Source organism: Balaenoptera physalus (genome assembly GCF_965194825.1).
Source record: "Balaenoptera physalus genome assembly, chromosome: 2".
Taxonomy (NCBI): Eukaryota; Metazoa; Chordata; class Mammalia; order Artiodactyla; family Balaenopteridae; genus Balaenoptera; species Balaenoptera physalus.
The window spans coordinates 3,167,340-3,190,342 of record NC_138883.1 but is presented as its reverse complement, the minus strand read 5'-3'; the positions used below and the strand labels follow the sequence as shown (position 1 = coordinate 3,190,342).

Below are 23,003 nucleotides of genomic sequence, written 5' to 3'. Positions count from 1 at the left end.
CCCACACCTGGAGTTTGATATTTGTGAAGTTCAGGGCCGAACAGATTAACGATTATCTGAGCCAATGCTGCTTTTTTTCTTTCTCAAAATAAAAGTGTTTCATTTCTGACTTTTTACAGAATGAACATTATTTTTGAAAACATCAAACAATATCCAAAAGTATAGAGAAGAAAGTAAAAGTCATTTTAAAATCTTGTCATGGAGATAATATATTATCATTATTTTGTGAGTGCCTTTCCTGGTTTGTTGAAGAAATTCTTCTTCTCGTGCGCCCCATCCCCTCCCCCGACCCCGGCCATATTTCAGTTTACCATGTATCCTAAATGTTTTTCCTTTTCTTTTGACTGTTCCACCACTGGAATCAGAAGCGGGAGTCTGATTTTAGTGTACTGTTTAGTTACCCTTAAATACCTGATGGGCCTGGTTGCTATGTTAAGTATAGTTCTGCTAAAATTTATAAGTGGGGGGCTGTGATTTAATGAGAGTTATTTGCTCTAACTGTTGCTAGTCCCCACTTTGTGACTTTGTTGGGGAAAAAAATGAAGTTGCCATATGCAGAGGTGGCAGTGTGGCAGGAGTGGTTAGTCCTTGAACAAAAAGTGCTTAAACGGGGACAAGAAGGAAATCAGGTGTTTGGGTGAATGCCTGTGTTCATGACTGTCTACATTTTGGGCATCATGAACCCTCAGGGATGGGGCAGCCGAGGTCAAGGTGCAGGGCTGGTCATGAGGACCACCAGTCCTGCCCGTGGGACACGGGGCCTGTGCTGGGAGCCCCTACAGTTGGACAGGAGTCAGGTCCCGAGTTCTTTCAGGCCCTGGTCAGCGCTCAAGGCCGCGGGGAGGCGGGCTCCACGTGGACCTTTGTCCTCACAGGATCCTGCGAAGAGCGAGTAGGATCGCGTCTGTGAATTAGAAAGCGCTGTGCGGACGCCCGCTCCGCGTTCGTCTGCACACGGCGGTGCGCTGACAGCCACGGTCGGGCGACAGGGGAAGGCGTTGTCGCCGGCACTGTGGGCTCTGCTGGCGCGCAGTGAGGGTGAAGGCAAGCCGACCTCTAGCTGGTTTCATTGCTGGTCTGGAGCCCCCTTAGACGAGGCACCCTCTTGTTGCCTGCTCCCGTGGTATGTCGTTGTCAACCCGACAGCTTTATGTTATTTCTTAAACAGTTACAATTCACCCTTCTACAGCATACAACTCAGTGTTTTTTAGTGTATTCGCAAAGTTGTGCAACCATCACTGCTATCCAATTCTAGAACTTTTTCACCACCCCGAAAAGAAGCCCCCTACCCATTGGTAGACACTCCCTTTTCTTCCGGAACCCCTGTCTCCTCAGCCCCTGGCAGCCACTAATCTACTTTGTATTTCTATGCACTTGCCTATTCTGGATTTTCCTTTTCCATATAAATGGAATCATATAATATGTGGCCTTTGTATCTGCCATCTTTCACTTGGCTTCACGTTTCCAAAGTTCATCCACGTTGTAACGTGTGTCAGTACTTTATTCCTTTTTATGACTGAATAATATTCCACTGTATGCATAAACCACATTTTGCTTATCCATTCATCAGTTGATTGACATTTGGGTTGTTCCTACTTTTTGGCTACTATGAATAATGCTGCTGTGAGCATTCGTGTACAAGACTGTGTGGACATGCGTTTTCAGTTCTGCTGGGTGTATAACTTTAAGTGGAATTGTGGGGTCATATGGTGATTGTATGTTTAACTTTTTAAGGAACCGCCAGACTGTTTGCCACAGTGGCTGCACCATTCTACATTCTGCCAGCAATGTATGAGGATTCCAATTTCTCTACATCCTCACTGCAAAATTTTTCTTGCCCAGTTTTTAAATTCTACCCATCTTAATAGTTGTAAAATGGTATCTCATTGTGGGTTTCTTTTAAAAAACAGGGTAAAAAAGTTTATTGAAACAGGAAAAATTAATTTTTATATTGTGTGGGTTACTGAATGTTCTGATTTATATTAGAACAGACCTGTAGAGAAAGGAAAGCTGATCTGATCCAACTTGGCACTTTTTGCTGTAATTCATTTGGTTTTTATTGTTTGTTTTTTTAAGATTTTTTTGATGTGGACCATTTTTAAAGTCTTTATTGAATTTGTTACAGTGCTGCTTCTGTTTTATTTTTTGGTTTTTTGGCCACGAGGGATGTGGGATCTTAGGTCCCTGACCAGGGCTCGAACCCGCATCCCCTGCATTGGAAGGAGGATTCTTAACCATTGGACCGCCAGGGAAGACCCTCAATAGGGTTTTTAAAAATTTAGATATAATTGACGTATGGCATTGTATTAGTTTCACATGTACAACATAATGATTCAGTATTTGTATATCTTGCAAAATAATCACCACAGTAAGTCTAGTAAACATCTGTCATGATACGTAGTTACAAATTTTTTTTTCTTGTGATGAGAACTTTGAAGATCTACTCTCTTAGCAGCTTTCAAATATGCAATAAGTATTAACTATAGTCATACTGTCCATTACATCCCCATGTCCTTGTGATTTTGATTTGCTTTTCCCTAACGACTAATGAGCATCTTTTCATGTGCTTATTGGTCATTTGTATATCTTATTTGGAGAACTAAAATATTCAAATACTTTGCTCATTTTGTAATTGGGTTGTCTTTTTATTATTGAGTTGTAAGACTTCTTTATATATTCTGGATAGTAGACCCTTTTAAGAATTATGATTTACAAATGTTTTCTCCCATTCTCTGGATTGTCTTTTCACTTTCTTTATGGTGTCCTTTGATGCACAAAAGTTTTTTATTTTGATGAAGTCCATTTTATCTACGTTTTCCTTTAGTTGCTTGTGCTTTTGGTGTCACATCAAGGACTGCATGAAACTGCGAATTCCTCTTCCTTTCAACATTTAGATTCTAGAATAACCTCTAGGAAGCAAAGCTAAAACTGGGGGAAGAAAGCTTTACTTGGAGTGCTCTATTGACTGTGGTGATCTACAGCTTTGCCCAGGAAAATGGCCAAAATAGAACAAATTCACATGAAAGGGCCTCAAAGCTGTGCTTTGAATAAAGTAGTGATTGCTAAATAGGCTGTTAAACATTAACTATTTCAAGTAGTTCCGCTAAATGAGACCACATTTTCTTATTCAGTAGCTTCAGTGTGCTGTAGAAGAAATGCACTTGGCCGTGGAATTTGTAGATAGAGAGTTGGTTCCTGTGGGGACAAAAAACAGGCTTTACATTTGCACAGGCCCTTTGCTGCGCTTTTCCAAGCCCTGCTGAGGACCAAGGCCTGGGCCAGCCACTGCCTGCCGGAGCTGCGATGGAACGCTGTGTCCAGGCAGCGTGTCACATGCTCGGCGGCCTCACACTCAGTGTTTTAGGACAAAGCCTACCTTTAAATTGAATTTCAAATTCATCTTAAAGTTGCAGAGGGTCCTGAGAAGACTAGTCCAGGGGCGGGGTGGGGGTGGGGTGGGATGAGGCCTTGTTAAAAGGTTTAGAAAGGGGCTTCCCTGGTGACGCAGTGGTTAAGAATCTGCCTGCCAACGCAGGGGACACGGGTTTGAGCCCTGGTCCGGGAAGATCCCACATGCCACGGAGCAACTAAGCCCGTGCGCCACAACTACTGAGCCTGCGCTCTAGAGCCCGCGAGCCACAACTACTGAGTCCACATGCCTAGAGCCCGTGCTCCGCAACAAGGGAAGCCACCGCAATGGGAAGCCCATGCACCACAACAAAGAGTAGCCCCTGCTAGCCGCAACTAGAGAAAGCCCACGCGCAACAACGAAGACCCGACGCAGCCAAAAGTAAATAAATTTATCTAAAAAAAAGATTTAGAAAATCAGGACAATTTGGTTGAATTCAAGTATCAGAATGTAAATGGGGTTTCCATGTTTTGATCATAATAGACCTCTTTTTAAAAAAAAATTATTTATTAATTATTTTTGGCTGCTTCAGGTCTTCGTTGCTATGCACGGGCTTTCTCTAGTTGCGGCGAGGGGGGCTACTCTTCGTTGCGGTGTGCAGGTTTCTCATTGCGCTGGCTTCTCGTTGCAGAGCGCGGGCTTCAGTAGTTGTGGCGCACGGACTCAGTAGTTGTGGCGCACGGGCTTAGTTGCTCCGCGGCATGTGGGATCTTCCCGGACCAGGGCTCGAACCCGTGTCTGCTGCATTGGCAGGTGGATTCTTCACCACTGCGCCACCAGGGAAGTCCTCGACCTCTTTCTGGTTTGTTTTATTTCTTCTTGGATGTGCACGTCCTGGTCTACAGGTAGGATGTGTGCAGCTGAAGCAAACGGGCGCGGTAACAGATGCTAAAGGGCACAGAGGAGTGAAGCCACAGGGATCTTCCGAAATTAGCAGCGGTTTCTCTATTTCTGTGTCCCTTTCTCTTCTCTGGTAAAACATCCCTCCTGTAGGAGTTTTGGGGTGAAGTTTTAACAAAGTACTCAAAACGAATGACTCAGTTTTCAGACTTGCTAACATTTGGAAGGATGTGGAGAAAATATTTATAGTTGTGTTTAGCATCTTTTCTCTGGAGTTTGCTGCTTCAGTGGGAGACTTTTCTGTCCCTAGTAGAGGTGTGTGCAAAGCGAGCCCAGTTGATGCTGGGATTCCGCTGCCCGGGGGCACTGAGCGCCCGAGTGGAAGAGGCTCGTCCAGCTGCCCCTCCCGCACCGGCCCCCCCGCTTCCTTCAGAGCATTCTGTCTGCCCTCCCCTTGCCCCCTCCGCCTCCAGAGCAGTCCCTGCTCTTCCCTAGCCCGCCCAGTGTCCTGCCCTCCCGTAGGAGAGGCTCCAGCCGACTCTTCCTGTGTGGACTGGCCCATCTGGTCTCCGGGGTCGTTTACTCTGCCTGGATTATAGCTTTTCCTGGAAAAGAGAGAAACTAGGACAACTAAGACTAATATGACTGGTAAATGGCCAAACGAACACTTAAAAACTTACTTTAAACTCAACTGCTTTGGGTAATTTTAGCTCTATGAACAGAAAAAAACCAAAATAAATATGCAAACATGATAACAGGTAATCCCATGAGAATGCCATGCTTGCAGATGCTGCCGGCGGGCACAGAACTTGATGCTGCTTTACACATCCAGATCTTTAGAGAAGTTCACAGCTAGCGTCAGGAAGGCTTGTGTTGGAGAGGCGTTAGGGTTAGAGAAGTCCCCCACCCCTGTTGGGCCTTCCATTGACTCGTCTCGGGGCACCGGGAGCGCGCAGGGCGCAGGGAGAGCGGCCCTCACTCTCTGCTCCCGTCCAGGGCGGCTCTGGGCAACCCTGGATGCTGCTCATACTTCCTCCGCAGCTGGCATAGGCCACAAACACAGGGGATGGAGATGGCAGAAGGAGCGGGGCACCCACACCCCAAAGCCCAGCTCTGCAGGTACAACCAGCCGCCTGCTTCTAAGAGTTTTGGGGTGTTCTGAAGACTCATGTTCCCTCCTGACATAAAAGTACAAGACCTTGGGGGTAATTAAACCAGATTCCTCTCACTGCATTTGGGGCACCATGGGTTAAATCCCTCCTCACATCCCAGTGAGCGATACCACACAAGAGACACGACACGGCATCCTCGGACAGGGAGCTCAGAGCTCCACGTGCCAAACATGAGACACAGTCGCATCTGACAGTCCCACTTTTTTAATAAGAGAAAGAGAACAGCGTTGCTAGTTACATGCTTAGTGTCTAGGAGGTCCCTGCTCCTGAGGATGTTGCCAGGGGTTCATGCTGAGGCCCAAGTTGAGTTCTGCAGGGTGCGTGCCGCATGGGCAGCGATATCCCCTGCACGATGCTTCCCAGAGGAGGTTTTCTTCCCATGGAGAATAAAAATGTCAGTTACCAAGTATGTCTGATGATTCTGTTTTTGTTTAAAAGAAAAATACAATTATGTGCGGGACTTCCGTGGTGGTCCAATGGTTAAGAATCCGCCTTCCAGTGCAGGGGACGTGGGTTAGTTCCCTGACCAGGGAACTAAGATCCCACGTGCCGCGGGGCAACTGGGCCTGTGTGCCACAACTGTGGAGCCTGCGGGCCACAACTAGAGAGCCCATGTGCTGCAACTACAGAGCCCACGCGCTCTGGATCCTGCGTGCCGCAACAAAGAGCCCACGCTCCACAACAGAAGATCCCATGTGCCTCAAGTAAGACCCGACACAGCCAAAAATAAATAAGTAAATAAATATTTTTTAAAAATTGTGTGTACATTGAAAAAATCTATAAAGATATACAGCAAATGATAGCAGTGGTTATAGCTGTGTGGTCCTGTTGTGGCTGATTGTTTTTCTTCCTTTAATTCACTTCTATTTTGTGAATATCTTGCAATGAACTTATATTACATATGGAGTAAGTTCATAACTGAATAACCTAATAAGAATCAGTCTTGGGAAATAATCAGAAATGTTCGCAAAGCTCTTTGTTTTTATGCTGTTTATGCCAGTGGAAGCTTGACTGTGTCCAGTGCAGACAGCGAGGCCACATAAGGGAGTGAAGCAGGGGTGGCACCCGCCCTTGTAAAGAGTCTGCTTAGCGGATTATCACAATGACAGTTATTATAATAATTACGGATGGGGACTTCGCTGGCGGTCCAGGGGTTAAGACTTGGTGCTTTCATTGCCGAGGGCCCGGATTCAATCCCTGGTTGGGGAGCTAAGATCCTGCAAGCCACGCAGCGCGGCCAAAAAATAAATAAATAAATAAAATGCATAGGCAGGGCATTACAACAGTTGTTATGGCTTTATCCTTTATGTTCTAGAAGCTGGGGAAAGATTGCACACGTTAGGTAGAAAAATGGGAGCCATAAAAAAGACCCAAATCAAACTTTCAGGGATAAAAATTGTAATCCCTGAGATGCAAATCCCCTGGCTGAGATCAGCGGCAGTGTAGACATCGCAGGAGAAAAGGTGAGCTCGAAGACACAGTGATAAAAAGCTTCCAAACTGAAACAGAGAGAAAAGAGACTGGAAAAAAAAAATGCAGGGCATGAGTGAGCACAGGACAACTTCACGTGGCCTAATGTAAATGTAGTCAGAGTTCCAAAGGAGAAGAGAGAGGGGGAGGTGACAGGAAAAATACTTGAGGAAATATGGCTGAAAATATCCCGAACTTGATGAACTAATTATGTTGAGTGAAGAAGTCAGGTGGAAAAATAATACATATTATAATGATTAATTTACATGAGATTTAGAGAACGCTGACTCATCTGTAGCTACAGAGAGCAGTGGTTGCTTGGGGACCTGTGGGGGCAGCAGGATTGGGGGGGTTACGGAGGAGGGGTGCGGGGTGTCAGCAGTGTAGGCATGTGGCAACAATGATCAAATTGTACCTTTTTTTTTTTTTTTTGGTTGCGCCACTCGTTTTGTGGGATCTTAGTTCCCCAACCAGGGAGTGAACCCAGGTCCCAGCAGTGAAAAATGCTGAGTCCTAACCACTGGACCACCAGGGAATTCCCACAAATCATACGCTTTAAATGTGTGCGTTTTATTAGATGTCAGTCACACCCCTGTAGAGCTGTTTAAAATGTATCAAACAGTAAAAATGTCGAAAGGAATGCGAGAGTGTACGGGGCTGTGCTGGGCGCTGCAGGGGAGCAGGAGTGAGGGAGGCCGCCCCTGAAGGGAGGTAAAGGTTAAGTGACCAAAGGCAGAGGGGGCAGTAGGTCAGGGTAGCAGCCAGGAAGGAAACCCAGGTCACCAAGGGTTGCCAGCTCTGGCTCCTGTGGACGACGTAGTCCTTGAACTGGGCCTGGCAGACCCAGTGGGCACTTCCAGTGACCAGCAAGTAATGCATTTGGCCCAGTGTTGCTGAGTAGGGAAAAGTGCTGCTTTGTGGTGCTTTGGGCAGGACGGTTCGTTGTTGGGGACAGTCCATTCTTGGGGACCATCCCGAGCCTGGTGAGACGTCAGTTTCCTGTGCCTCTCGACTCTAAATCCTAGTCGTACCCAGCAAGACCCTCTGGGAGGGTAGGGTGCAGGAAGGGCATCATGTGACAGGGGAGACTCAAGAGGTCCTCGGGCTCAGGCTCTGGGGCAGTTGGCTCTTGGCCTGGAGAGTTTGCCGTTGACTCCAGGGGCAGTGGGTGTCCCCGACGGCTGGGGCGCAACAGACTCTAGGCGAGGAAGGCCTGCAGTGAGCCGTGAAACTGTTCGGCCTGGTTCCCTGGATCCAGAGTGCACGTCTGTGAGGCGCAGCGCTGGGGTGGCAGGTGCGTGGGGACCCTGACGCCGAATGTTTGGGGCACAGGAAGCCAGTGTGTGTTGGGGTCCAGGCCTCTCGGTGACGAGACCGGCTGCCCCCGCTGTGCCTGCCAGCTCTGTTGCCGACCCGTCAGGTCTCGCTGACGTGGCGGGAAGGCGTGGCGGCATTTCCCCCTCAGCAGCAGGGGACAGTGCTCGGGGACACAGCGGCCCCTGGGGCTCTGCCAGCCAGGACCTCCAGTGGCAGAGTCTGCTATTTGAAGTCAAAAGAACCTGAACTAAAAGTTATTTTTTTCCATATGAGACCAAATGACCTTGGGCAAGTTGTCCGAACTCACTGGCCCTTCATCTCCTGACCAGGAAAGTGAAGAATTACATCCACCTGGGGACCGGCTGAGGTACTTGCTGAGAATGTCCAGGCCTGGGTCCCTCCCCTGGAGATCAGCTCAGCGGGATGGGGCTCAGGCATCTTGGTTGGTTGGTTCTTACTTTAATCAGAGTCACACACGTAACTACACAGGTTACACGTCAGCTGGTTCTACAGGTGTGCTGCAGGAAACGCGTCTCCCCGCTCATCGTCCCCCGTCTAGAGAACTCCTTTCTTTTGGCGTCATCTCCCTGGATAACTTCGTAGGGAGCTGCATCTCTATCCTTCTAGCTCTAGGGGTTTTCGGTTGACTCCTGCTGGAAGGGAAGGGTGCCTGTCCCCCCAGCCGTGCGCCTGTCTCCCTGCTTTCATCCTCGGGAGCTGCGGTGCTGTGATGGGGCGCACGCCTTCCAGAGCTGAGCCGGGCAGTAAACTGCACTCCGTTTGCTTGTCTGCACGACTCTCTGTTTTCCCTGGGCTCGATCGTTGTCTTTTTTTCCCATCTGGTTTTCTGTGTTTTACATATTCAACCCCAGACTCTCCCTGCCAGCTGTGTCCGTTTGCCTTCTGTACACTTGGACATGTGGGCTCCATCCCATTCTTCTTGGAGTCATCGGTCCTGGATGCTTTGGCCGGCCCTCTGGCCTGGTCACTCTGTCTTCCTGGGCCCCCTTTGCCTTGCTCGTGCTTTGGATCCCTTCTCTCCTGAATCCTGTGTCTTCCTCTTTCTGTCTCTTTTTTGGTGGAGTTTATCCTCCGGTCGGTTCCTGAGAAGGGTTTGTAGAGGTAACTTTTGGAGGTATTGTGTGTCTGAAAGTCTTCGCCCACATTCATCCTTGACCTTGTATGAGTATAGCAGTCTAGGTTGGAAATAGACTTCCTTTAGAATTTTAAGGTCTTCTTCTGTCATCTCCTGGTGTCCAGTATTGCTGTTGAGAAGTTTGAAGCCATTCTGATACCTGATCCTTGATATTTGACCTGCTTTTTCTCTCTGGAAGTTTGTAAGATCTGTTTGTTCCCAGCGTTCTGAGAGCAGAGAGTGATGTGTGCCTGGGGGAGCCTGTTTTATCCTTCGTGCCAGGAGCCCTTTCAGCCTGGAGCTCGTGGCGTCTGTTCTGGGATGTGTCCTGTTCCCCTGTTGGCAGTCACCTTCTGGCCTCTGCCCCTCCCACTTCTGTGTGCTCCTTCTGGGCGTCCTGCTTTCGTACTGTGGACTTCCTAAAGTGGCCTCTACTTTTCTTACCTTTTCTCTCCTATTTTCTTTTTCTTTATGTTTTTATCTTTCTTCTTTATCCTGCAATCCCCCTATTGGGTTATTTCTATAAAAATGCACACACACACACACACACACACACATACACACACACACACACACAAACATATACTTTTTTTTTTTTTTTTGGGCCACACTGTGAGGCTTGTGGGATCTTAGTTCCCTGACCAGGGGTTGAACCCAGGCCCTCGGGAGTGAGAGCATGGAGTCCTAATCACTGGACCGCCAGGGAATTCCTCTGTGATTATATTTTAAATTTCTGGACGCTCCTTTTGCTGTTTCACAGTGGTCGAGTCTTCTCTTGCCCTCAAGGACGTTTTTGAAGTTTCTTCCCATGCGTGGTCTCCGTGTCCCTTGAGTTGCCTGCTTTCTGTCTCTCCGCTGTCTTCTCCACGCAGAGGCTTTCTGTAGACATTGGTGACCTTGGTGTAAGCGGGGGGCCCACAAGCCTGGCTGGGGACCCTGAGCGTGCGTGAGACTTGCTGGCTGCGGTCTCTGCGTGGCGATCGGGCTGCGTGGTTTGCTGGGGGGTCCCTGCTCTCAGCTGCTGAGTCCTTTCCTGCTCATTCTCTACTTTCCAGCCTCCAAAGTTGTGTGGCAGTTTTCTCCTCTTGTCATTATCCTTGTGAGATTTGAACTTAAACAACAAAAAAAAACCTCTTCCACTGTCGCTGTAGGGTTGTTTCTTTCAGAAGGGACTGCAGGGATGGATGCGTGGGTTCCTTCTGTTATCATTGCCCAGGAGGCTGTGGGCTTTTCAAAGCCCTGCGGGTGATGCGGACACACACCCAGTGCTGAGAGCCATGGTGTAGGTCCTCCCTTCCAACTCCACACTCGTGGTGGCAGGGCTTCTCAGAGGGTGCCCCCTCCCTCCTGCGCGTTTTCCTTGAATCCTCTGAGCGTCTCTGAGTGGTGTCGAGGTGTCGGTGGAGCTGTCTGTTACACACTGAGTCGCTGACGAGCACAGTGGTGCTGCCTGCGGGTGAGGGAGAAGACCTCCAAAAATGGAGTCTGACGCTGTTGGACGGAGCGGCCCCACTTTGAGGGCAATTGGTTTTCTGCCACTTCTTTATTTTTTTCCCCACGTCGCCTTTTTCCCCATGGCTCCATTTGAACACCTGTTGTTTTGAGCTTTCATCCCCTCAAGCCCTGTTCCTAAGAAACATTAGCCTTCCCTGGGGGATTTGACCCTAAGCCTTTCTTCTCGTTCCGGAAGGCTGTGACCCCCAGTCCAGGGCCGCCAGGGTACGGATGGACCTCCCCAGCCCTGCAGCAGTCCCCTCACCAGTCTAACACCCGATGACCCAGAGGTTAAAACAAACACCCAGGGATCTGTCCCAGCTGACAGGTGTGTGCGAGCACCAGGAAGGGTCTGCATGTGGTCCCAGGGGAGCAAACCACAGGGTCACCTCCAGGGACCTTTCCCTCCTGGGCTTTGGTGCTCTGGACGGCCAGCCCCAGGCCGCCTGGACAGCAGCCGGTGAGCAGGGCCTCAGCACCAGGCATTCAGTTGAGCAGCTGAATGTGAGAAGCTCTTGGAGGCACCTGGGACCGGCACCCTGGAATAGAGTTTCTTCAGACCTCGTATCACAGCAACGCTGGAGCCCTGCTGCTGACCACGGGCACAGTCACCCGGGCTGGGGTCCGTGCCCCAGTGGTGAACAGAAAGAGCGGTCACGGCCGACCTCACCAGCCCCTGCTCAGGAAGAACGGAATGTAACAGCTGCCCAGGAAACCTGTTTCTGAGTGTTTTTCTTTAGCACATCCCCCTGCAGTTAGCAGATGCTGTGTCTTGCTGGATTCAGGCCAGCTGCGGGGGCCGAGGAGATTGCAGGAGCCGGCGCAGGAATCCCCAGGAGGGAGGTCCTCTGGCTTTGCAGTCGGCCAACTAGAGGAAGAAAGAAGCAGAGGAACTTTGCTCCCATCCAGAGTCCGGCATCTGGGTGCCTTGCTCAGCTGGGTCAGCAGTTTTAGCAGTGCAGCTCTTTCTCCAAATAAAATCCTGTGCTTCAGCCAAACGTGTTCCACCAGTGCTGGCAGAGCTGCTCCCGTGCACCTGCCCTGGGTGCCTGCCGCAGGGGTCCAAGGCAGCTCGCAGAGCGGGGCTCGCAGGCCTCGGGGGAGACCACTGGGCGGCACGGCCGGCCCAGGGCAGCCAGAACCGCCACGTCCCAGACTCAGAGCGTGAACACCTGGTAGGGGAGCCTCACAGGTCACCTGCTCATCCTGCAGCTGAGGACACAGAGCCCGAGGAGGAGGGGATCTGCCCCGGGTCACACGCTGAGTTGAAGGCCAAAGTGTCTGAGAGCCTGCTGGTACTTTAAATACAGGCTGTTACCACTGGTATCCAGGTCTCAAGCTTCTGTGAAACGAGAAGGAATAGAGCCGAGGCAGCACGAGGCTCTGCTGCAGGAGAAAAAGCGCGGAGGAACTAAAACGACCAGACAGACCTCAGGAAGCGCAGCCACTCTGGGGCCACGTGCCCAGGGACGGCCGGAGGGCTTCCCTACGGCAGCCTCGGGGTGCTCGGTCCAGACCCCAAATCCTCAAGGGAAGGCACGGTTCACCGCGTGTCACAGATGTTAGGTGGATGCAGGGTTCATTAGGACAGAGGGAGGACACAACTTGGAGGGGAAGGAAGGGGATCGAGAAAGCGCGACTGGCCGCCACGAGGGGTTAGGGTTTCTCTCCAGAAGGCGTCTTCCGCGGTGGGGTCTGTGCTGCTCTGCAGGCTCTCCGATTCATCCACCTTGGTGCTCCTGAACCATTCCTGCTGAGTTTTATCCAAGGTCACATGAAGTCCCTACCAGAAGGATCTGTCTAGATAAACATTACCTTTGGCTGCAAAATTTACAATTTTTTTTCTTTTCTCCTGGATTTATTCACATTCTGGCTGAGGGAAGTGTGTGTGTGTGTGTGTGTGTGTGTGTGTGTGTGTGTGTGTGTGTGTGTTCCTTGGGACAAAGGCTCAGTCTGCTACAAGTCTGGAGAACTCTGGTCTGAGCCCCAGAGCCATGGGCAGGACCCTCACTCCTCAGCCTGAGTTTTGTCAGTTTTCTCACCCGGGATACGAGGGGGTTGGGCTTAGCCGGTCTCCTGCATCCCTTCCAGCCCCAAATTGGTTTTGGTGAGCCCTTGATTCAGAAAAGCCAGAGCTTTTTAGTAAGAGGCTGTGTTTTCTCTTGAGCTGGAGTTGGTTGTGCTGCCCTCCCTCTCCTCACGTGGGATTCCTGAGCCTTGCTGCCCCCCTATATGCCAGTTGCATGAGGGTTTCTTGAGCAGAGGCTCTGTGAGACCAGCCACGCTTGGAGCTCTGCGGGCTGTGAAAATGGAAAAGCGTGACGGATTCCGAGTCTGCCCAGCCCCGAGGGGATTGGGGTATGGGGGGCACACTGGGGAAGGCCTGGTGGGATGAGCCTGGATGGGGCCCCTTCGGGCTGGGAGATGGGGCAGGGGGTCCTTCAGGAGGCCAGTGAAGCAGGTGGTTTGTGAGCTGGGCCTTGCAGAGCAGGGAGGGTTTTAGCAGCAGACTTGCAAAGGGGAATCCAGAGGTGGGGTGCAAAGTCCTGTTTGCTTAGAGCCAAAGCCCAGCGCTGTTGGGCCTGGCCAACCGTGAGGCCAGAAAGGGGGTGCTGCTGGGAGAGAGTGCAGGGCTATGGGGGTCAGGGGTTACCCTGCAGGTAGCAGGGACCATGGCCAATGGTGCAAGACAGTTACATGCCCAGTGCAGATTATCCTTCAGCCCCAGGTAGGATGGAGACTAGTTCGGAGGCCCCTGAAGCAATTGAGGCCACACACCACAGGGTCCAAGCTTGCAGTCTCACGAAATTGGGTAGAAAACCAATGTTAGTGAAAATAGCTGAGGGAGGGGTGGATGACCTCTGGGTTGCACACTTCTGCCTGCCTCAGCTGCCACCAGCGGAGGGACGGGTGACCGGTGACCAGGGCCATCAGCTGTATCTCTCCATTGTCTGTGATTACCAGAGTCTTATCCTATGAGTGTGTGGTGTTTTTTTTTTTTTTATTATTGGAGTATAGTTGATTTACAATGCTGTGTTAGTTTCTGCTGTACAGCAAAGTGAATCAGTTACACATATACATATATCCACTCTTGTTTTAGATTCTATTCCCATATAGGCCATTACAGAGTACTGAGTAGAGTTCCCTGGGCTATACAGTAGGTTCTTATTAGTTATCTATTTTATATATAGTAGTGTGTATATGTCCATCCCAATCTCCCAATTTATCCCTCCCCCCCATCCCCTGGTACCCACAAGTTTGTTTTCTACATCTGTGACTCTATTTCTGTTTTGTAATTAAGTTCATTTGCATCCTTTTTTTAGATTCCACATGTAAGCGATATCATATGATATTTGTCTTTCTGTGTCTGACATACTTCACTCAGTATGACAATCTCTAGGTCCATCCATGTTGCTGCAAATGGCATTATTTTGTCCTTTTTTTATGGCTGAGTAACATTCCATTGTATATATGTACCACATCTTCTTTATCCATTCCTCTGTCAATGGACACTTAGGTTGCTTCCATGTCCTGGCTATTGTAAATAGTGATGCAGTGAACACCGGGGTGCATGCGTCCTTTCAAATTATGGTTTTCTCCAGATATGCCCGGGAGTGGGATTGCCGGGTCATATGGTAGTTCTGTTTTTAGTTTTCTGAGGAACCTCCATAATGTTCTCCATAGTGGCTGCACCAACTTACATTCCCACCAACAGTGTAGGAGGGGTCCCTTTTCTCCACACCTTCTCCAGCATTTATTGTTTGTAGACTTTTTGATGATGGCCATTCTGACCGGTGTGAGGTGATACCTAATTGTCGTTTTGATTTGCATTTCTCTAATAATTAGTGATTTTGAGCATCTTTTCATGTGCTTTTTGGCCATCTGTATGTGTGGCCTTCAGAGTGTGTGGTCTTACCACAACTAACCTAGTGACTGTAGTCCGAATTCTTGGGGGGATATACGAGACGAGAAGCTTGGAGTCAGACTTAACAAGTACTGTCTGTAACTCGAAAACAAGCTTGTCTTGATTCCAGGAAACACAGAACCTGTCACATTTCCAGTTCATGTTATCTAAACTCAGCTGTATTTTCGCTGCATCTGGCAGCTAAGATGAATCCCTTAACCTGAGAACGGTCACTCTGGGCCCCCAGGCCGGTGCACACAGCAGCAGAGCCTTTGGAGTCCCAGTTTGGGAACAGTCCATCACGTGAAAACTTCACCCCTTAACTTCAACATCATGTCTAGTCAAGATCTCAGTTTATAAATTGTGGAGAGTCTCTCAGTTAATGGGAGAGAGTAATGGTGTATCCTGTAACACTGGTGTTACTTGTTCATAATAATGAGTAACGAGTGCTTATCTTTTGAGAACATGGGGTGTTTACAGTCACGAGCAGCCCCTTTGATTTGTAAATATCAAAGCAGGTTGGTGGCTGTGATCTGGGTGCTTCCAGAAAGGGGGTGTGGCTCCCTCCCCATCACCCGCACTGCAGCTCATCTTGAAAGGACACTTAAAAATAAGCAGGAACAGGCGCACACCCACACACACTCACACACTTGCACACGTACACACACACACACACATACTGTCTCACAGACTTTGGAAGCACACCAAGATTATACATAATTTTTTAGCATTTCCAAATGATTTTACATCTTAAATTCCTTATTTATCCATTTTACAAATTGCATCCTTCTTTCTTTTTTTCATTTTTATGAAGTTTTGAATAAGAATAAACCAGAATTCTAGGCTGTCTGCTTTTTTTTCTTATTGAGATTTTTATTGTGAAAACTGCAGATTCACATGCATTTGTAGGAAATAATAGAGACCCTGTGTACCTTTTACCCAGTCTCCCCCAATGATGACATCTTGCAAAACGATAGTACATTGTCACAACCAAGGCCTGTCTACTTTTTGTTTTTTAAAAAATTGTGGTAGGGACTTCCCTGGTGGCGCAGTGGTTAAGAATCCACTTGCCAATGCTGGGGACACGGGTTCGAGCCCTGGTCCGGGAAGATCCCACATGCTGCGGAGCAACTAAGCCCGTGTGCCACAACTACTGAGCCTGCGCTCTAGAGCCCACGAGCCACAACTACTGAGCCTGCATGCCACAACTACTGAGCCCGCGCACCTAGAGCCCGTGCTACGCAATAAGAGAAGCCACCGCAGTGAGAAGTCCGCACACCACAACAAAGAGTAGTCCCCGCTCGCAGCAACTAGAGAAAGTCCAGCATAGCAATGAAGACCCAATGCAGCCAAAAATAAATAAGTAAATAAATTTATTTAAAAGAAAAAAAGGGGCTTCCCTGGTGACGCAGTGGTTGAGAATCTGGGGACCACTGTCCCCCAATGCAGGGGACACGGGTTTGAGCCCCGGTCTGGGAAGATCCCACATGCCGCGGAGCAACTAGGCCCGTGAGCCACAACTACTGAGCCTGCGCGTCTGGAGCTTGTGCTCCGCAACGAGAGAGGCCGCGACAGTGAGGGGCCCGCGCACTGCGATGAAGAGTGGCCCCCGCTTGCCACAACTAGAGAAAGCCCTCGCACAGAAACGAAGACCCAACACAGCCAAAATAAATCAATAAACAAATAGCGTTCCCTTTATAAAAAAAAAAAAAACAAAAAAAACCTACATGATCAGAAATGCAAATTAACACAAATATTTAAAAAAAGAAAAAAGAAAAAAGAAAAAAAATTGTGGTAAAATACACATACATAAAATTTACCATCAGTGGCATTCAGTGCGTTCACAGCGTTGTGTGACTTTTATCACTGCAGATAACTGTGTGACTGCAGTGTGACACAGTCACACAGTGGCTCTGTGTGACTGCAGAGCAGTTGCATCATCCCAGAAGGAAGCCCTGCAACCAGCAGCAGTCCCTCTCCGTTCCTCCCGCCCCCCAACCCCTGGCAACCACTAATCTGCCTTCTCTCTGTATGGATTTTTCTCTCCTGGATGTTTCATATAAATGGAGTCATACAGTATGTGGCCTTTTGTGATTGGCTTTGTTCATTGAGCATCATTTTTTTAAAAAGTATTTATTTATTTATTGGCTGCGTCAGGTCTTAGTTGTGGCACATGGGATCTTTCGTTGGCTGTCTAGTTGAGGCGCGGGCTTAGTTGCCCCACGGCATGTGGGATCTTAGTTCCCCAACCAGGGATTGAACCGGCGTCCCCTGTATTGCAGGACAGATTCTTAACCACTAGACCACCAGGGGAGCCCTGAGCATCATGTTTTTGAGGTTCATCCATGTTGTATCAGTATCAGTACTTCATTCCTTTTTATTGCTGAATGCTATTCCATTGTATGGATAAGACCATATTTTGTTTACCCACTCATCAGTTGGTGGACATTTGGGTTGTTTCCACTTTTTGGCTACTGTTAAGAGTGTTGTCATGAACATTCGTGTAGCTTCTGTTTGAACATCTGTTCCAATTCCTTAGGTATATATCTAAGAGTGGGATTTCTGGGTCGTGTGGTAATTCTATGTTTAACCTTGGAGGAACTGCCAAACTGTTTTCCACAACAGCTGCACCATTTGACATCCCCAGCAGCATATATGAGAATTCCTATTTCTCCATATCCTTACCAATACTTGTTCTCCATTTTCTTTTTTTAGCCATCCTAGTGGGTGTGAAATGATACCTCACTGTGGTTTTCATTTATATTTCCCTAATGGCTAATGACGTTGAACCTCTTTTCATATGTTTGTTGGCCATGTGTATGTCTTCAGAGAAATGTCCATTCAAGTTCTTTGACCTTATTAAAATTCAGTTGTCTTTTTGTTATTGGATTTTATTTTATTTTTGTTGTTGGATTTTTAAAGAGTTTTTAATTCTGGATACTGGACCTTTATCAGATATATGATTTGGAGAGATTTTCTCCTATTCTATGGGTTTTTTCACTTTCTTTATGGTGTCCTTTGATGTACAAAAGTTTTTAATTTTGATGAGGTCCAGTTTATCTTTTTTGTTATTGGTGCCATATCTAAGAAACCATTGCCAGATTTAGCTCTTACATTTATTTATTTTTTATTTATTTATTTATTGGCTGCGTTTTTGGTTTTCGTTGCTGCGCGTGAGCTTTCTCTAGTTGTGGCGAGCGGGAGCTACTCTTCGTTGCGGTGTGTGGGTTTCTCATTGTGGTGGCTTCTCTCGTTGCAGAGCACGGGCTCTAGGCACTTGGGCTTCAGTAGTTGTGGCGCACGGGCTTAGTTGCTCCGCAGCATGTGGGATCTTCCCGGACCAGGGCTCAAACCCGTGTCCCCTGCATTGGCAGGCAGATTCTTAACCACTGTGGCACCAGGGAAGCCCTTACATTTATTTTTGATCCATTTCAAGTTAATTTTATATACCGTGTGAGTTAAGGGTCCAGCCTCATTCCCTTACGTGTGTGCTGTCCAGTTTTCCCAGCACCATTTGTTGAAGATTACTCTTTTCTCATTGAATGATCTTGGCAACCTTGTCAAAAATTACTTGGCTGTATAGATTTATTTCTGAACTCTCAATTCTATTCCACTGACTTACATGTTTATCCTTATGTCAGTATCACACTGTTTGATTATTGTAGCTTTATAATAGTTTTGAAATCAGATAGTGTGAGTCTTCCAACTGTGTTTTTTATTTCAAGATTGTTTTGGCTGTTCAGGGGCCCTTGTAATTCCATACGAATTTTAGGATCAGCTCTTCCATTTCTGTAAGAATACCAGCTGGGATTTTGGTAGGGATTTCATTGAAATCTGTAGATCGCTTTGGGTAGTATTGCCTTGTCTACTTCACAGTGTAGAGCGCTGTCTTACAGAAGGTAGCGCACAGAAGGAGGGCTTGTTTAGTCACTTCTGGGCTCCAGCCCCGAAGTCTGATGTGGAAGGTCTGGCCCCAAGCCCAGGAATGTACCAGTTTAACAAGGTCCCCCACGGGTCCCAGGGACTCCAAGGTTTGAGAACCACTCTGGCCTTACCCATCTTCCCTAGGGAGGGGTCTGGGGTTCAGCAAGAGCGAGTTTCCTAGTTTGAAAATGGCCAGTTCGTGGGCAGGAGTAGTCTTCACAGCTACTTCCTGTTCAGCCTGCTCTTGGCATTCTGGCCCTGCGTGACCTCTGGGAGTAAGGTCATTGGAATTTGTTCCAGTTGACTTTTGTGAAGCAGCATTTCTTGGGCCGAGTTCAGGAGCTCTCGGAGTGGCAGAGGGTGGGTGACATTCATGGAATCTCCCTGTCTTTTCCGTACTGCCTCCGCTTTAACCCCTTTTCTCCCAGAGGCCAGCGTGGTGTGCCTGTCTGACCTGAACTGAGTCCTCGATTCGGCTGGGAGGTCCTCTTGTTCACTGCGTCTTGTTTCTTGCCATCAGACCTCGGATACATTTCCAAACCTCTCTCTGTCTGAACACCTCTGATCTCAGAGCCCTGGGGCCCAGCAGACCTTGCTGGGATCTACTGAGGAGACAAACCTTGTAGGTGGTGCCCTGCCCTTCGCTTCCCGCCCCAGCCTCGGCCCCGCAGGCCGTGCTCCCTCCTTTGCACATGCTCTTGCTCCCCGGCACACTCCTCCCTGCCCTTTTCTCCTGGTTCTTTCCTGGCTGTCCTTCAGTTTCACTTCGGCCGACAGCTCCTAGGGCAGCCCTGCCTGAGCGCCTGTCTGACCCCAGGTACGTGCTCTCAGAGCACCACGTTCTTCACCTCTGTAGCTCCCCTTACCTGTTTTGCAGCCTTACATGTCCTCATGTGACTGTTTGATTAACGACATGTCTCTCACCAGACTTGAAAATCCAGGAGTCAAGAAGATTGATCCCCAGCACCTAGCACAGTGCCTGGCACGGGGCAGGCGCTCAGGCAAACACCTGCTGGATGTTTGGGGTTGGTGGGAGGTCGGTGGAGGCACGAGTGGGTGGGTGTGGTGATGGGTGGGCGGGGTGAGCAGTGACAGGTAGATGATGGGTGAGTGGGTGGGTAGGTGGCTGAGTGGCTGGCTGGCTGGGAAGCACCAGTCAGTGAGTTTCCAGAACCTCCTTCCTCTCCACTTTATCAAACAACACTCCTTGGGGACCTGCTGTTTGACTGTCCTTCAGGACACACAGGTGACTGAGACACCTGGAAGAGACACAGAACATCGCCAGGGCCGTGACCCAGTGTCCCAGAGGATGGTGGCAGCGTGTGGGGCCGGTGGGGGTGCCTGACAACTCTTTAGTGCCGCCGCCTCCCCTCCCGGGACAAGACCTGTCTCTGAGGCAGAAGTCCGCTGCTCCTCTCCCCGCCTCCCACCCCCCAGCGACCCCAGGACTGCACCTGCCCCTCCTCCCCTCCTGGAACCCTAACAGCCCGCCTCCCTGCGTCCCTGTCCCTCTCCCAGGAGCTGACTTGTCCAGGTAGCCCCCCAGCAGCCTCGTTCTGCCCTGTGGCCTCTTCTCCTCTTAACCGTTTGCAGTCTGGTTCAACGGCCCCGGCTGTGCCCTCCACCGCCCCTCTGCAGGCCTCCAGGGGCTGCTAATGGGCTCATTTTGTGTTCCTCCTGACCTCTGAGTAACACTTGCTACCACTGCCCAGCCCTTCCCGCCGCTTCTTTATTATCCTATTAGTTAAAGTGTTTTCAAAGAGCCCCGCCCCCGCCTGCCCACCACCGCTGGACACCAGAGTGACCAGTGGGGCATTTCAAATGCCGAGGCCTGGGCCCTCAGGGTGGTTGGCGTGAGCAGCCCGTGTGGAGAATCAGAGCGCGGACAGCGTCTCCTGGGTCCCCCCAGCGCCCCCAGCCGAGCTGTCTCTCAGCTGGATTGTTCCGCCAGCTTCCAGCACGGGGCTCCGCGCCTTCCCGCTTCCCTGAGGTCGGTCCTCGCAGCAGCGGTGTCCGTTCACGTCACTCCTCTCTCCACACCTCCCTTGGCACGGAATCTGCTGCCTTCTCACCTCTCCCTCCTCACTCACCGGCCTCCACGCTGGCGTGCCCCTGCTGGGGGGACAGGGTCAAGGACCCCCCCCCCATTGCCATGGTGTTCCCCTGGCCCCTCTCTCCCCGTTACACGGCGCAGCCCTGGTGTGTTTGCCTGGCCCACCCCCAGTGGAATGGAGGCTCCGTGAGGACAGAGGCGCGTGGTCTGTCTGCAGGGGAGGTTTCCCCGGCGCCCAGCATCTAAGGGGCTCAGCGTTTGCTGAGCAAGTGGCCGCGTGGCTCCACGGGGAGGTGTGTGTCCAGGAAGCAGCCGATCCGAGAGCTGGGGGGGTGGCATGGTGTTCCGCGGAACCCAGCCCGGGAAATGCTGCAGGATGACCCCCCTCGTAGGATGTGTCCCTACGGGTGCCTTGCTCATCCTCGTGACGTGCAGTCAGCACCGTCCCTGCTTTTACTCCAGCTGCGTCTGCTCTCCTGTCCTTTGAGAACTGGCTGACGTCCTTGCCCCTGCCGCCGCCTCCCCTGGGAGTGCGGTTCAAGTCCCGTCCTGATGTCATCGAGTTTGGGGGCGGGGGGAGCAGCTGCTGCTCATGCCCTGAAAACCCGCTGAGCTGTACACTTAGGATTTGTGTTGTTTTTTAAAGGTATGTGACCCTTCAGCAAAGAGCTGTCTTTTATTGGATGAGAACAAGTGAAGGGCTGGGCTCAGGCACCGGCTCAGAGGGAAGCAGGGAGCCTCGTGTCCGTGCCCCCAGCACTTCCAGGATCCAGGGAGCTCAGCCCGGGCAGGTGCAGCTCCCCCGGCCAGGAGCTGTGTGGGGTTGTGCGGGGTGGGCTGCAGCCTGCCCTGGGCACGAGGGCGTGTGGGGGAAGGGCAGGCCGGCCGAGGCCCCGAGGAGGCAGGGACGGCAAGCGAGGAGTTCCCGCTCTACTCTGGGCAGTCGGGAGACGTGGCAGCGAGGCAGGCAGGCAGGCAGCAGGGGTCCCACAGTGTCTGGGCAGCCTGGTGATGGGCGGGACCGGGCCCAAACCGGGCAGTGGGGCCGGGGGGCCAAGGGGGTCCAGGTTCAGAGCTGTCCAGGAGATGGCGGGAGCCCGAGGAGGGAGAGGAGAGAGAAGGGGCGCCGGCTCTCCTCCCGGCCCTCCTTCTCCGAGGGCTTCTCCCCCGCCTGCCCCCCGCCGGCTCTTCCCTGCCTCCACGTCACAGCCGTCTTCTCTGTCTTCCCACTGCTCCGCTGCCTGGAAGTTCGTGGCTTCGATCAGCGCTTTACTGCTCGAGCCTCTCAGGACTCTGGGGCTGGGGTGCGGGCAGAGTGCAGCATGGACGGCCCTTCTCCGCTTCACCGCGGCGGGGCCTCTGTGGGCCGCGCACACCTCTCTCCCCTCCGCGGGGCCTGCGCACCGCACACCTCTCCACGCCGGCCGAGCTCTGAGAGGAGAAGCTGACGCTGCCTGCTCCTCGAGACCAGGCTCGGCCCTGCCAGCGGGATGCTTCCGCCATGTTGCTTTGGTCAGAGGAGTGCGAGGCCGGATTCCAGGGGAGGGGCTCAGACCCCGTCTCTGTAGAGCCGAAGAAGTCACAGCCACAGCAGGCGTGGGAAGGCAAGGAACGCTCTCAGTGTTTATGTTCTTGCCTGAAGAGGACTTAGGAGGCTGCTCAGCTGAGAGGGCCCGTGGGTTCTGGCTGCGTCTCTCACAGGCGCACGGGGCGCCGCCGGCGCGTCTGTGCCCAGCGTGGTGCGCCGACCGACCGCAGGGCCCTCCACCCTCCACCCGCTCCCTGCAGCCCCTCGTCCTCTCTGGAACGGTGTGGGGAGGGGTTGGATGCTGGGCCTCGGGCGCCCCTCCCCGAAGGCAGGGCTGAGCAGGGCCACTGGCCTCCTCGCCTGACGGTTCCCGGTTCCTGCGAAGCTCGCGGCAGCTGCGCGGTCGGCCTGGCTCTCGGCCTGGCTCTGTCTGCGTGACGAGCAGAGCCGAAGAGGGGGGCTCGGGGCATGAGTGGGGAGACCCATCTCCACAGACACCCGCCTTGACCCCCTCCCCAGGCTGCCCAGCCACCCTTGATCGAGCTCCCGGGCCGGTCCACACACCTTCTCCCCGTGGACTCTCTGTCCCAACACTCTCAATGGCAACTGCATTTTTTGGTGTCTTTTACCTTTATAATTTATAAAATTTAACTTTTCATTTTGAAAAACTTTAGACCAACGGAAAACTTGCAGGCAGATTTCAGTACCTCCCGTAGCCTCAGGCCTACCCAGAGTCACCCACTGCCAGCACTGGGCC

General features: G+C 51.0%; 1 protein-coding gene and 1 long non-coding RNA gene across 6 annotated transcripts in view; one reads left to right on the top strand and one right to left on the bottom strand.

Moving 5' to 3' along the window:
* LOC309655694 overlaps nucleotides 1–23,003 on the bottom strand; it is a 250,612-nt gene that overhangs the window by 16,893 nt on the left and 210,716 nt on the right. The gene's annotated exons all lie outside the window — the stretch shown is intronic.
* Nucleotides 1–23,003, top strand: part of TECPR2 (tectonin beta-propeller repeat containing 2) — a 108,476-nt gene that overhangs the window by 80,345 nt on the left and 5,128 nt on the right. The window contains exon 18 of one of the 5 annotated variants that reach the window (XM_082450976.1): nucleotides 120–18,164. The exons of the other annotated variants lie outside the window; for them this stretch is intronic. Coding sequence (XP_082307102.1) covers nucleotides 120–137 — 18 coding nt within the window. The 3' untranslated portion in view covers nucleotides 138–18,164. Of the gene's footprint in view, nucleotides 1–119; nucleotides 18,165–23,003 lie in introns of those variants that run through there. 5 annotated transcript variants of the gene reach the window in all.